A 16,436-nucleotide genomic window follows, 5' to 3' on the forward strand; every position below is an offset into this window, starting at 1 on the left:
CATATATACTTTCTGATTGATCAGTAAGCTTTTGTGTTGTATTAACAACCCTCCAGAGGTTGATAGGCCTCCAGCCAAAGACCAAAACAGACTAAGCTTCAAATATATCCTAAAATTTCCCTCCTTGAACGCTGACAAATCTTTCAGATTCGTAAATATATTACCCAAATTACCTAATATTTAGTCCATCCAAACTCCATAGGCTATAAACCTCTTCAAAACATTTCCTTACCCCACAAAAAAAAGAAAGTTTGTTTACGACTACTTGGCTCTTAAAGAACCTTTAGAACAGCTCGCATTCACTCACAAAAGTCCCACACAACCCAAAGCAACAACCTCACAATTGTGAGTTACAGGCCACAATTCCAGCTTATTTCTGGGGAGCAATTTTGTGAGGCGCCTTGGAATTGACAGACAAGGGTTTATACACCCTGACTGATGCGCTGCAATTGTTTGAGTGAACGGGGTATAACAGGTGTTTGAGGGAGTGTGTGAAGGAGAGGGAGAGGGAGGCATTATCGTCCATTCTTTACCACACACTGCCTCTCACGTCTCCAAACTGCCTCATAGACCAAACAAAGGGACGTTGAAACATTCTGGAGTGTTGACCAGACCACACACTAGAAGGTGAAGGGACGACGACGACGTTTCGGTCCGTCCTGGACCATTCTCAAGTCTATTGTGACTTGAGAATGGTCCAGGACGGACCGAAACGTCGTCGTCCCTTCACCTTCTAGTGTGTGGTCTGGTCAACATACTTTAGCCACGTTATTGTGACTCATCGCCTGCATAACAGTTGATGTTCTACAGGTGGTGACGGGCGTGAAGAGAAGTCTGCCGCCCGCCTCGTCAGTAGGGGCGGCCATGGACGGATCTGTGGGCGGCGCCGACCTGTACGCCCACGGCGCCCCCGCCCCCCCGCCCCCCAAGCTGGCAAGGACACATCCGCCCCCCCTACTGCCCGACCACGGAGGTGAGGGGGATTACTGGGGAGGATTACTAGGGTCAATTTCTAGGGGCTGTTACTGTGGTGGATTAAGGTAAAGTTAACGGGTGATATCATATATATAGGAAGGGAGATTTGCTGAGAGAGGGAGAGAGAGAGAGAGAGAGAGAGAGAGAGAGAGAGAGAGAGAGAGAGAGAGAGAGAGAGGAGAGAGAGAGAGAGGGAGGGAGAGAGAGAGGAGAGAGAGAGAGAGGGAGGGAGAGAGAGAGAAGGAGAGAGAGAGAGGAAGGGAGAGAGAGAGGGAGAGAGAGAGAGGGAGGGAGAGAGAGACAGAGGGAGGGAGAGAGAAAGAGAGAGAGAGAGAGAGAGAGAGAGAGAGAGAGAGAGAGAGAGAGAGAGAGAGAGAGAGAGACAGAAAGTAAACTATAACCTGGTGCTTCTGTTCACCTGCAGGTGGAGAAGTGTGCTCCTGTCCGCCCTTCGAGTGTACCTGCGGCAAGCTGCTGATGGGCGGGGTTGTGGGCGTGGTGTCGTCGCCAGGGGGCGTGGGGTCGCTGGTGCCCCGCCCACCCCACTACGCCCACACGCCCCTCGACCCATACTTCACCCACATGCAGCACCACCCAGAGGAGGCGAGTCACGGAGTGCGAGCCACCCAACTCTACAGGAGCCCGGCGCCGCCCACAGGGGGATTCCACCCACCACCGCCCCTCAACTGGTCGCCGCCCACCACCCTAACCCCTGAATGGGGCATGGCAGCGCCCGCTGGCTACCGCCCTGACGCCCTGAACGATGGGTGGGGCAGCGCCGCCATGTTGGATCAGGGCGGACCCGGGTTGTGGAGTGAGGTGTCTGCCAGCCTCCCACCCCACGCCCACAACACTCCTCACAGCTATACCTGCGACTCTGAGCCAATATTCCCCTTCGAGGAAGCCTTCCAGCCGCAAGACATCTTCGCCCTGGAGCAGCCATACAGGAAGAAGGAGGAGTCAGGAGTGGCGGCGCCTGCCATCCCCGAGGCCACAGCACAGAGGTTCCTGCAGTGTATAGACGACATAATTGGTGACTGTTTCCTTGACGATACGGAGCAGCAGCAGCAGCAGCAGCAGCAGCAGCGGTCTCCCCCCACCCTGCTGGACCTTGGTAGCGGGGCGTTAACACAACACCACCACCCATATACCACCCACGCGCCCTCTCTACCGCCCCCACACACGCCCACGCCCGTCTTCTCCACGCCCGCTACGCCCACTCCCGCCCCCACGAGCGGCGCGCCCAGTGCGGGGATAGAGGAGTCTCTCCTCCACAACAGACTGCTCTCCCCGAGCCTGCAGCAGCTGCAGCAGCTGGAGGAGGCCACGAGGTCTCCCAGAGTGGACACCTTGTGTCCGGAGACCGGCGCCAGGTTTGCGTACCCTTCACCCGCCGCCGATTACGTCAATTACGCCAATGAAACGAGCGGCTACGCCACCCAGGACTCCTCCACCAATGGCAGCCTGTCGAGCTATGACGTCACGGTGTACACGTCATCATTCTGCGTGTCGCCCAGCCAATCAGAGATGGTCTCGACGCGAGAGGGGAAGAGCGATAATCAGCTGCCAGCGTGTGAGGGGAAGTTAGTGCTGGCATGTCATCAAATGGCGCCCAGCGAGGCTGCCTCTTCCCTCAGCTGAAGCTCTCCACGCGCTCCATACCTGCTATAACTGTCTCCATACCTGCTATAACTGTGCCTCCGGCCACTGTTGCCAGAATAATAACATTCAAACTATTGCAGGCTGTTCAACAGGCCTATTGCTGATGTTTAAACAACTCAGAGCTCGTCAGTGTGTCAGCCTTCACAAGAGTAGTTCTTAGACTACAACCACTTTACACAAACTAAGATAACAACGACCTGTCACTGTTGGTCTGAGTCTGTTATCGACGTCTGGGGGCCTGAGAGTTCTTACAATGGTTTATTAAAAAGATAATCCTCTTGGATTGTCTTTTTGCCATGTATTGCGTCCAGTACTTCGAAGAATTCTAGTTCTTGGACATTCTTGTGGCACAGACTTGTACTGCGCGAGGCTGGGAACACTCTGGTGTTTGTAACAGAGGAACTAATGGTTGGAAGTGAGGTACATGAAGCCTCTGGAGTTTTGAGAAACCAATAGAGGCAGAAAGCTCTTTCGAAATCGAGTGGCCCTCAAGACAGTTCTTCCAGTTCTAAAACCGTTTTCAATATCCAGTAAACCGGTGATTTAGACCGTGTTCCAGTCTTTTTCCCGGTTCGAAGTGCCACTGAAACTTTTTAAAATGTTCTCTGGAACCGTGATACAGATGGTTTCATAATCGGTGTAGCTCTCAAGAGTATTTACTGACTGTATCCGGCATCTGACTCACAATAAGTTAAGAGCAGCTTAACTTATGTTTAATGAACGTGTTAGACATGGTGATTGAACACTCTTGAGTCGTTAGGCCCCCAGTGACTTGTCAAGTTAGTTTATATTTTGAATTAGGGGTTTTTGCCCCGTGTTACTGAACTCTGTCATCTCATGACTGTAGCGTCCACACCATGAACACCTTCACCTCAAAATCAAATCTAGAAATTTGAAAACTTTATATTTCTCCTTTTCTTCAGTTAGGCTTGTGCCTTCTCTCCGCGAGTATTCTTAATTTGAATGTTTAATTTGTGGTACAAAAAGTGGCTCCATGGGGTGGTCGACGCTCTTACAGAACGTGGCTCTTCATCTCAAGTTACAAAGTGCTGAGAGCGTTACAAAGTGCTGAGAGCGTTACAAAGTGCTGAGGGCGTTACAAAGTGCTGAGAGCGTTACAAAGTGCTGAGGGCGTTACAAAGTGCTGAGAGCGTTACAAAGTGCTGAGGGCGTTACAAAGTGCTGAGAATGGCTCCTGCTCTTCTCGTACCGCTCCTCGTTAGGTTGTCTGCAATTCCCGATCTCCAGAAACTATCATTAGTGTTTAAGAAGTTTTATCAAGATTTGTTTTAGGCCATATTGACCCCTTCAGCCGCTGTGAAGTTGCAACGAAACAAAATGTCAAAGTTTGCCCTTAAAACGTCAATATTTTTATTTTCTCCATTTAAAGAAAACATGAAATTTGGCGGGAACACAGCGGCTGAAGGCTCCCATATATAGTTAAGTCTGTAGCCTTTAACTCACCACATATCTGCTCATAAGTTAAAGTATTATGAAGATTATTATTTTTTCCAATGCTAGTCAAATTCGTTCGGTCGCATTTCACTGCAAAACTAGTCAAGACGAAAAAAACAAAATGACAAACACATATTCTCTCATTTCTGTGCTTTTCTTCCGGTAATGAGTCTGAAAATGACTTTTTTAATTATGTTATTAAGATTTATGTATGTGTAGAAGACTGCCAATTACCTTTAAACTAGTGTACAGGAGTCGAGTACCTTTTGTAGGTAAGATAACATACAAAATTACTTGTGTGGAGTGGCTGTTTAATATGGAAATGGAACGTAATCCGTAAATGAAAAAACAAAGATTATGTAATATAGTTATGTGTGACAAAGCCTAAAGTATTTCACTACAGTATTGTGCTCTATTTCATTTGCTTGAGAATTTAAAATTGTCTAAATTCACCTATACGTAATTTTTGCTTCATTTAGACATATAATAGGTTATTGTAACATATCCCTAAATATCTTGGTCTACCCAGTTTTAGCCATATTAATTTTAAATCAAACAAGCAAGATTAGGCATAGATTCTCGCAGATAAAGAAAACGGGAGCTAATTTCCGCTCCTGCTATTGGCTGGGATCAGACGAAGCTGATTGGCTCAAGTAAACGCCATGGCCAATCACATCGCAGGGTAACGAGAACATGCGACTATCCTGATTGGCTTACTGAAATATACATCAGAAAATTTACAACTTTTGGCCAATAAGTCAGCGATACCGTTATTCAAAGATTTGTTAAGTCTATACAAGTTATGCCATTGTTGTCCAGATCTTACAATGGTCTTAAACATTAAATTATGCCCAACTGTTGCCTCATAAATTGGTTGAAATTTTCACTTATGTTAATTTACTGGTGATGTTAAGTTGACTGATGTTGAAGTTCTACAAATGTTTAATCTCGGTTACATTAAATAATCATTGATGTTAAATTCGTAGCTCTGTTACCATTGATGTTAATTACCAATGTTAAATTTGGCATTGATACAAAATTGTTAACGTTATATTGACTTAAATAACTTAAGGACCAACAAATGTTAAATCACTTATGCTAGATGAGCAGCAAATTGTGTTAAGATGTTAAATATTCGCATGAATGTTAAAACTGAAGCAATGAGATAAAGTGTGTATGTGAAACAGTTAACGAAACTGCCTTGTTAGTAGTTTGAAGTTTATTAAATTAACATTAAAAGACAGAGACTAGTCCACGAGTCAGCGCTTGAAGGATAGCTCACCCTACTGCTCAAGTGCTAGTGTTGAGGTTAATCCACTACCTGAGCGCCAGTTTTAAGTCGTGGTTTACCCACGTTAACTCTCAATGATGACTTATTCCTTAAGTGTAAAATAATCAGTTACTTGAGCGCTCGCTCTGAAAGTTGAGGTTGACCTTGAGGATGTAGGCTTCAAGGTCAAGGCCCTTGAGTGACTCTTCAAGGCCGACTTCATGCCAAACATCGCGAAAAAAGCATAATACTTGATTAATTTCACAAGTGTGACTTAATACTTTATCTCTCAAGTATGACCTCACGCTTGGCCTACCGCTCAAGCGTGACCTAACAGAAAAAATCAAAGTTATCTCATTCACATTCCATTTGTTAACAGTATATTGACCTCAGACTCCAGGTCACCCTCGGAATGCTTCTTCTAATATATGAATAATTATATATTATATATAAATATATATATATATATATGTCGTACCTAATAGCCAGAACGCACTTCTCAGCCTACTATGCAAGGCCCGATTTGCCTAATAAGCCAAGTTTTCCTGAATTAATACTTTTTCTCTAACTTTTTTCTTATGAAATGATAAAGCTACCCATTTCATTATGTATAAGGTAAAAAAAATTTTGTGGGAGTTAAAATTAACGTAGATATATGACCGAACCTAACCAACCCTACCTAACCTAACCTAACCTATCTTTATAGGTTAGGTTAGGTTAGGTAGCCGAAAAAGTTAGGTTAGGTTAGGTTAGGTAGGTTAGGTAGCCGAAAAACAATTAATTCATGAAAACTTGGCTTATTAGGCAAATCGGGCGTTGCATAGTAGGCTGAGAAGTGCGTTCTGGCTACTAGGTACGACATATATATATATATATATATATATATATATATATATATATATATATATATATATATATATATATATATATATATATATATATATATATATAAATGCACACAATTTTAACTAGCGAAAGTGGCGTTTTGTGGGATTTATCAATAATTTATAATTGTTGGTGTTTCAAGTCCAAACAAAAGTCTGGTTCAACTGAGCGTCGATGAAATCCAATGACGAATATTTTTGTTTACAAGTTTCACTAAGGTTGCCAGCGGCGCAGGACCCAACTGGTTCCCACCAGTGTTTCCTCAGTCCGTCCTCATAAACAAAGGCCAAAGTCCATTCCATACACCCGCCGAACCCCTTGTTTATGAATGATAAACACTTTACACACGACTGATGACATCCGAACACTTCCGGAACAAGGGCTTTGCTATCGACTTGTGTTCGAACCACAACGCTGTAAATGCTTCACCCACGTACTACAAATCATCGCCAACAGAACCTAAACACCTAACCTAACCAGTGCCTAAATACGCACAATGTGCCAATATACATTACTAATTTATGAGAAAATCCTTTTTTAAATGAACATCATATTCACGCTATTCTAAAACTAGAATAGCGTCTTTGGGGTCGACCGCTGGATGGAATGGACCTGGTCCGAGGACGTGTTGGATTTCGTCACTTTTGAAAGTTGTTAAGACCGTAATGACCATTATATACGGCCTTGTATACATTATATGACCACTCGTATACATTATATACAGTGTGGAGTACCGAGGTGGTTGGCCATTCTCCTCCCTACATGTATGACCGTTGATACATATGTATACACACACACACGTGTATGTATCCGCTCTCCAGGACCTGTTCTTTCCCATATGTTTGTGACATATATTTAATTATTAATACAAGTTGTGTTTGTTTGTCCTCAATGATTACTACACAGGATCAATATAACTACACAGGATCAATATAACTACACAGGATCAATATTACTGGCTACACAGGATCAATATAACTACACAGGCTCAATATTACTGGCTACACAGGATCAATATTACTGGCTACACAGGATCAATATTACTGGCTACACAGGATCAATATAACTACACAGGATCAATATTACTGGCTACACAGGATCAATATTACTGGCTACACAGGATCAATATTACTGGCTACACAGGATCAATATTACTGGCTACACAGGATCAATATTACTGGCTACACAGGATCAATATAACTACACAGGATCAATATTACTGGCTACACAGGATCAATATAACTACACAGGATCAATATTACTGGCTACACAGGATCAATATTACTGGCCACACATGATCAATATACCTAGCTACACAGGATCAATATAACTAACTACACAGGATCAATATAACTACACAGGATCAATATAACTACACAGGCTCAATATTACTGGCTACACAGGATCAATATTACTGGCTACACAGGATCAATATTACTGGCTACACAGGATCAATATTACTGGCTACACAGGATCAATATTACTGGCTACACATGATCAATATTACTGGCTACACAGGATCAATATTACTGGCTACACAGGCTCAATATTACTGGCTACACAGGATCAATATTACTGGCTACACAGGATCAATATTACTGGCTACACAGGATCAATATAACTACACAGGATCAATATTACTGGCTACACAGGATCAATATTACTGGCTACACAGGCTCAATATTACTGGCTACACAGGATCAATATTACTGGCTATACAGGATCAATATTACTGGCTACACAGGATCAATATTACTGGCTACACAGGATCAATATAACTACACAGGATCAATATTACTGGCTACACAGGATCAATATTACTGGCTACACATGATCAATATTACTGGCTACACAGGATCAATATTACTGGCTACACAGGATCAATATTACTGGCTACACAGGATCAATATTACTGGCCACACAGGATCAATATATCTAGCTACACAGGATCAATATAACTACACAGGATCAATATAACTACACCGGATCAATATAACTACACAGGATCAATATAACTACACAGGATCAATATTACTGGCTACACAGGATCAATATAACTACACAGGATCAATATTACTGGCTACACAGGATCAATATAACTACACAGGATCAATATTACTGGCTACACAGGATCAATATAACTACACAGGATCAATATTACTGGCTACACAGGATCAATATAACTACACAGGATCAATATTACTGGCTACACAGGATCAATATAACTACACAGGATCAATATTACTGGCTACACAGGATCAATATTACTGGCTACACATGATCAATATATCTAGCTACACAGGATCAATATAACTACACAGGATCAATATAACTACACCGGATCAATATAACTACACAGGATCAATATAACTACACAGGATCAATATTACTGGCTACACAGGATCAATATAACTACACAGGATCAATATTACTGGCTACACAGGATCAATATAACTACACAGGATCAATATTACTGGCTACACAGGATCAATATAACTACACAGGATCAATATTACTGGCTACACAGGATCAATATAACTACACAGGATCAATATTACTGGCTACACAGGATCAATATAACTACACAGGATCAATATTACTGGCTACACAGGATCAATATTACTGGCCACACATGATCAATATATCTAGCTACACAGGATCAATATAACTACACAGGATCAATATAACTACACCGGATCAATATAACTACACAGGATCAATATAACTACACAGGATCAATATAACTACACAGGATCAATATTACTGGCTACACAGGATCAATATAACTACACAGGATCAATATTACTGGCTACACAGGATCAATATAACTACACAGGATCAATATTACTGGCTACACAGGATCAATATAACTACACAGGATCAATATTACTGGCTACACAGGATCAATATAACTACACAGGATCAATATTACTGGCTACACAGGATCAATATAACTACACAGGATCAATATTACTGGCTACACAGGATCAATATAACTACACAGGCTCAATATTACTGGCTACACAGGATCAATATAACTACACAGGATCAATATTACTGGCTACACAGGATCAATATAACTACACAGGATCAATATAACTACACAGGCTCAATATAACTACACAGGATCAATATAACTACACAGGATCAATATAACTACACAGGATCAATATAACTACACAGGATCAATATTACTGGCTACACAGGATCAATATAACTACACAGGCTCAATATTACTGGCTACACAGGATCAATATAACTACACAGGATCAATATAACTACACAGGCTCAATATAACTACACAGGATCAATATAACTACACAGGATCAATATAACTACACAGGATCAATATAACTACACAGGATCAATATAACTACACAGGATCAATATAACTACACAGGATCAATATAACTACACAGGATCAATATAACTACACAGGATCAATATAACTACACAGGCTCAATATAACTACACAGGATCAATATAACTACACAGGATCAATATAACTACACAGGCTCAATATAACTACACAGGATCAATATAACTACACAGGATCAATATAACTACACAGGCTCAATATAACTACACAGGATCAATATTACTGGCTACACAGGATCAATATTACTGGCTACACAGGATCAATATTACTGGCTACACAGGATCAATATTACTGGCTACACAGGTTCAATATACCTAGCTACACAGGATCAATATTAGTGGCTACACAGGATCAATATTACTGGCTACACAGGATCAATATTACTGGCTACACAGGATCAATATAACTACACAGGATCAATATAACTACACAGGCTCAATATTACTGGCTACACAGGATCAATATAACTACACAGGATCAATATAACTACACAGGATCAATATTACTGGCTACACAGGATCAATATAACTACACAGGCTCAATATTACTGGCTACACAGGATCAATATAACTACACAGGCTCAATATTACTGGCTACACAGGATCAATATTACTGGCTACACAGGATCAATATTACTGGCTACATAGGTTCAATATACCTAGCTACACAGGATCAATATTACTGGCTACACAGGATCAATATAACTACACAGGATCAATATAACTACACAGGATCAATATTACTGGCTACACAGGATCAATATTACTGGCTACACAGGATCAATATACCTAGCTACACAGGATCAATATTACTGGCTACACAGGATCAATATTACTGGCTACACAGGATCAATATTACTGGCTACACAGGATCAATATTACTGGCTACACAGGTTCAATATACCTAGCTACACAGGATCAATATTACTGGCTACACAGGATCAATATAACTACACAGGATCAATATTACTGGCTACACAGGTTCAATATACCTAGCTACACAGGATCAATATTACTGGCTACACAGGATCAATATAACTACACAGGATCAATATTACTGGCTACACAGGTTCAATATACCTAGCTACACAGGATCAATATTACTGGCTACACAGGTTCAATATACCTAGCTACACAGGATCAATATTACTGGCTACACAGGATCAATATAACTACACAGGATCAATATTACTGGCTACACAGGTTCAATATACCTAGCTACACAGGATCAATATTACTGGCTACACAGGATCAATATTAGTGGCTACACAGGATCAATATTACTGGCTACACAGGTTCAATATACCTAGCTACACAGGATCAATATTACTGGCTACACAGGATCAATATAACTACACAGGATCAATATAACTACACAGGATCAATATAACTACACAGGATCAATATTAGTGGCTACACAGGATCAATATTACTGGCTACACAGGTTCAATATACCTAGCTACACAGGATCAATATTACTGGCCACACAGGATCAATATTACTGGCTACACAGGATCAATATTACTGGCTACACAGGATCAATATAACTACACAGGATCAATATAACTAGCTACACAGGATCAATATAACTACACAGGATCAATATAACTACACAGGATCAATATAACTAGCTACACAGGATCAATATAACTAACTACACAGGATCAATATAACTACACAGGATCAATATAACTGGCTACACAGGATCAATATAACTACACAGGATCAATATAACTAGCTACACAGGATCAATATTACTGGCTACACAGGATCAATATTACTGGCCACACAGGATCAATATTACTGGCTACACAGGATCAATATAACTACACAGGATCAATATAACTACACAGGATCAATATTACTGGCCACACAGGATCAATATTACTGGCTACACAGGATCAATATTACTGGCTACACAGGATCAATATAACTACACAGGATCAATATAACTACACAGGATCAATATAACTACACAGGATCAATATAACTACACAGGATCAATATAACTACACAGGATCAATATAACTAGCTACACAGGATCAATATAACTAACTACACAGGATCAATATAACTACACAGGATCAATATTACTGGCTACACAGGATCAATATAACTACACAGGATCAATATAACTACACAGGATCAATATAACTAGCTACACAGGATCAATATAACTACACAGGATTAATATAACTACACAGGATCAATATAACTACACAGGATCAATATAACTACACAGGATCAATATAACTACACAGGATCAATATAACTAACTACACAGGATCAATGGTTGGTGTGCTTCACTATACAGTTAGAGGCTCTGGATGGCAGTGTGGTATGGGCACCACAACAGCCTGGTTGGTCAGGTATTCTTCAGGAACTTGAGTGTTCACACACACTCAAGACCTTTATACAGTCAAGCATCACAACATTTCTTCAGTTGTTACCTGAACTCAAGTGAATGGTCCAGGAGGTCGCTCCATCAGAGTCGCCACGCACACATACAGGGGCCGGTGGCTGAGTGGACAGCCCGCTGGACGCCTGATCCTGTGGTCCGGGGCTCGATTTCCGGCGCCTGGAGGCCTGATGGAGGACCGGGCCGTGGGGACGCTAAGCCCCGAAATCATCTCCACTCCAAAACTCCACCACTTGGAGGGATTCGAACCCAGACAGCCAGGAGCACTATGCACCTTGGCGTACCTGGCACCTTTGTGTTACTCACTGTATACCTGGTTGATGGGGTTCTGTGAGTTGTTCTACTGCCCAAGCCCGGCCCGAGGCCAGGCTTGACTTGTGAGAGTTTGGTCCACCAGGCTGTTGCTTGGAGCAGCCCGCAGGCCCACATACCCACCACAGCCCGGTTGGTCCGGCACTCCTTGGAGGAAACTATCCAGTTTTCTCTTGAAGATGTCCACGGTTGTTCCTGTAATATTTCTTATAGTCGCTGGGAGGACGTTGAACAACCGCGGACCTCTGATGTTTATAGTGTGTTCTCTGATTGTGTCTATGGCACCTCTGCTCTTCACTGGTTCTATTCTGCATTTTCTTCCATATCGTTCACTCCAGTACGTTGTTATTTTACTGTGTAGATTTGGGACCTGGCCCTCCAGTATCTTCCATGTGTATATTATTTGGTATCTCTCTCGTCTCCTTTCTAGTGAGTACATTTGGAGAGCTTTGAGACGATCCCAATAATTTAGGTGTTTTATCTCGTCTATGCGTGCCGTATATGTTCTCTGTATTCCCTCTATTTCAGCAATCTCTCCTGCTCTGAAGGGGGAAGTGAGTACTGAGCAGTACTCAAGACGGGACAACACAAGTGACTTGAAGAGTACAACCATTGTGATGGGATCTCTGGACTTGAAAGTTCTCGTAATCCATCCGATCATTTTTCTGGCTGTCGCAATATTTGCTTGGGGACAGATTCACGAAGCAGTTACTCAAGCACTTACGAACGTGTACATCTTTCCTCAATCTTTGACGGCTTTGGTTACATTTATTAAACAGTTTACAAGCATGAAAACTTGCCAATCAACTGTTGTTATTGTTATAAACAGCCTCCTGGTGCTTCGGAGCTCATTAACTGTTTAATAATTGTAAACAAAGCCGCCAAAGATTGAGAAAAGATGGACAGGTTCGTATGTGCTTGCGTTAGTTCTTTTGTGAATCTGGCCCCTGGTTATGCTCCCTAAACGTTAGGTCGTCGGACATCATTACACGTGGCCCCACAAAGTGAGGTGATTCGATGAAATAAATATGCCCAAGCTTACCACCAAGTGCCGTCGGGACGTTGGGGATATAGCCTCGGCTACCAATGACTTTTGTACAGTCACGGTTGGTAGAGTGGTTAAGATACCGGGTACGACAGTCGCATAGTGCTCCTGGCTGTCTGGGTGCGAGTCACTTCTGGGGTGTGGAGTTTTCAGTTTCATATTGGCTTGGGGACCATTGAAGCTTGTTCGCATTATATATATATATATATATATATATATATATATATATATATATATATATATATATATATATATAATAGGGCAACCCGTTCTCGCAAATTTAATAAGTCAATATTGACTTACTAAATATGTGCATAGGTGACATACTTAACATAATAGTTTCCCTTGAAAAGCTTCATAGAAAACACCGACCTTACCTAACCTACTTAGTATGTTAAGATAAGCATCTTATTGCTTCGTAATTACAATTATTACCTAACCTATACCTATAATAGGTTAAGTATACCTATAATAGGTTAAGTAACAATTGTAATTACGAAGCTATAAGATACTTATTTTAACATACTAAGTAGGTTAGGTAAGGTCGGTGTTTTCTATGAAGCTTTTCAAGGGAAACTATTATGTTTAGTATGTCACGTATGCACGCAACTAATAAGTCAATATTGACTTATTAAATTTGCGAGAACGGGTTGAATAGGGAAGGGAGTACCACCTCTGGCTGGAAGAAGGGGGACCCATAGCCTCGGAGGAAACCACACATAACGCATTGAAGGGAATGTAGGTCCCCTCCAATACAGTTTCTGTGTGCTTTTCTCCTACCACCCCCTTCCCTTTTTTTTTTTCCTTTATTGTGTATTTAAAGGTTACAAAACATACAAGACAAATGCCTAAAGGTTATGGATCTCTTGAAGCTCCTCCGCTTCTGGACAGGAACCGAGGACGCAGCAAGCATTTCCCCTCTGGATCGCCACACTCAGACGCTGAAATAAAAAACTGGAAGCCCTCACTATATATATATATATATATATATATATATATATATATATATATATAAATAATAGGGGTACCATCTCTGGTGCAATTGAAGCGACCCACATCCTCAAAGAAGAAAATAGAGTATTTATTTTTTTTTTTATTCATAGAAGACCTTGTGGATTCTCACTCCACACCCCAGAAGTGACTCGAACCCATACTGCCAGGAGCACTATGCAACTGGTGTACCTGGTACCTTAACCACTCGACCATTACGACCGGACATATATGCCTACCATACCAGTGTGGAGCGGCAGGACTCCTCTTGATGACACCTTTTGTCTTCAAGCATTATTCTCCCATTTCTTAAGAGGCAAGACCATAGAGTAATGTGCAGAACAAAGTTACAACCCCGCTCCTACCCGCCCACCTTCTACATGGCGGCCATATTGGGCTGCCAGTGGAGGGTTAGGTTACATGGCGGCCATATTGGGCTGCCAGTGGAGGGTTAGGTTACATGGCGGCCATATTGGGCTGTCAATGCACCGACAAAGAAGTTCTAGCAACAAAATCTCCCTCCCCCCCCCCCGCTGGAAATAAATCGGTTCATCCATAATTCTTCTCTTGGCACTTGTCTTGAACCCCTCAAACCTTTGCCTTACCATGATACTACTCTCCTCCCCAAAGGGTTCTGTGGTGGGGTCAAGCTACATCAACACGAAGTCTATGCAAAAGGCAGTTGTCAATAGAAGAATTAAAGCCAATACTGAATCCCTAACATGAGGAGCTTACCCCAGCAAAGAGGGGATACTTCTCCTACAGAAATTCAACATTATTAGTCTATATTTTCTCTGAGACAATATGATTGGGCCTGTTTACAATATTTGGGGTGTGTTGATAAGGGTGAGAAGAAGGCCTATAGTGTCGTTCAACCCCAACCAACAGGGGCCTCGTAGCCTGGTGGATAGCGCGCAGGACTCGTAATTCTGTGGCGCGGGTTCGATTCCCGCACGAGGCAGAAACAAATGGGCAAAGTTTCTTTCACCCTGAATGCCCCTGTTACCTAGCAGTAAATAGGTACCTGGGAGTTAGTCAGCTGTCACGGGCTGCTTCCTGGGGGTGGAGGCCTGGTCGAGGACCGGGCCGCGGGGACACTAAAGCCCCGAAATCATCTCAAGATAACCCTAACGTAATCTAGCATGGTCCCGGACAGGAGCTAACGTAACCTTGCAAGGTCCTGGACAGGAGCTAAGGTAATCTAGCAAGGTCCTGGACAGGAGCTAAGGTAATCTAGCAAGGTCCTGGACAGGAGCTAATGTAATCTAGCAAGGTCCCGGACAGGAGCTAACGTAATCTAGCAAGGTCCTGGACACCAACTCACAAGCAGCAGTACCAGGACTGCCTCACCTTACATATAAACAATTAAAATATAACAAAAAAGGTAGACATCAATAAAAGGGGCAAAAGTACTTTAATCATTTATTCATCTCGGTACTCATGAAAAAGCGTAATGAAAATTTATCAATACTACTCTGTACACAACACGATCCTTACCTCTCACACTCCAGACACAAGGATCACTGGATCACGGACTACTACGGGTGCTGGAAAGTCTCAGGGTTGAGAGCCAGACGTACGAGGCGGCGGCGGCGCTTCTTCGCGGTTAAGTTGGCGATTTAATACCTTAACTCTTTCAGGATAAGTTGTTGGCCCTTACTACCATAATTATATCCAATTATTGCACATATGGTCATCAGTCTTAGGCACTTTAGTAATTCATTATTTTAAAATAATTTTATTTACTAAAACATAAAACTACACTTTTATTCATTCCATTCAGATGCCCAAGCTTATGCAAACAATATATCCTTTACTGGAAATGAGAAATGGGATCCACCATAAACCAATTAAGCGAAATTATGAACAGTAATGAAATGATGATCATTTCAAGCAAATTTCTCCTTCAATGTTAGGAGAGCTTGAGTGAGATTTAGAAAGTTATTAAATGCCCCTCCGCGTACGTGTTGACAGGCTGCCCCCTTTCCTCGTCATCTTCTGCTGGGGAAACCTATTCAAAGGGAACCCACAGCGCGAGGGTGTAT

General features: G+C 42.1%; 1 protein-coding gene across 1 annotated transcript in view; it reads left to right on the forward strand.

The window, feature by feature from the left end:
* The window catches only part of LOC123751448 (uncharacterized), a 59,073-nt gene extending 52,866 nt beyond the window's left edge, over positions 1 to 6,207 (forward strand). Inside the window, exons 6-7 of the mRNA XM_069337725.1 lie at positions 811 to 973; positions 1,400 to 6,207. Of these exons, the coding sequence (XP_069193826.1) occupies positions 811 to 973; positions 1,400 to 2,616 (1,380 nt within the window). The 3' untranslated portion in view covers positions 2,617 to 6,207. The remainder of the gene's footprint in view (positions 1 to 810; positions 974 to 1,399) is intronic.
* Positions 6,208 to 16,436: the final 10,229 nt, after the last annotated feature.

Source organism: Procambarus clarkii, chromosome 5, assembly GCF_040958095.1.
Source record: "Procambarus clarkii isolate CNS0578487 chromosome 5, FALCON_Pclarkii_2.0, whole genome shotgun sequence".
Lineage (NCBI taxonomy): Eukaryota > Metazoa > Arthropoda > Malacostraca > Decapoda > Cambaridae > Procambarus > Procambarus clarkii.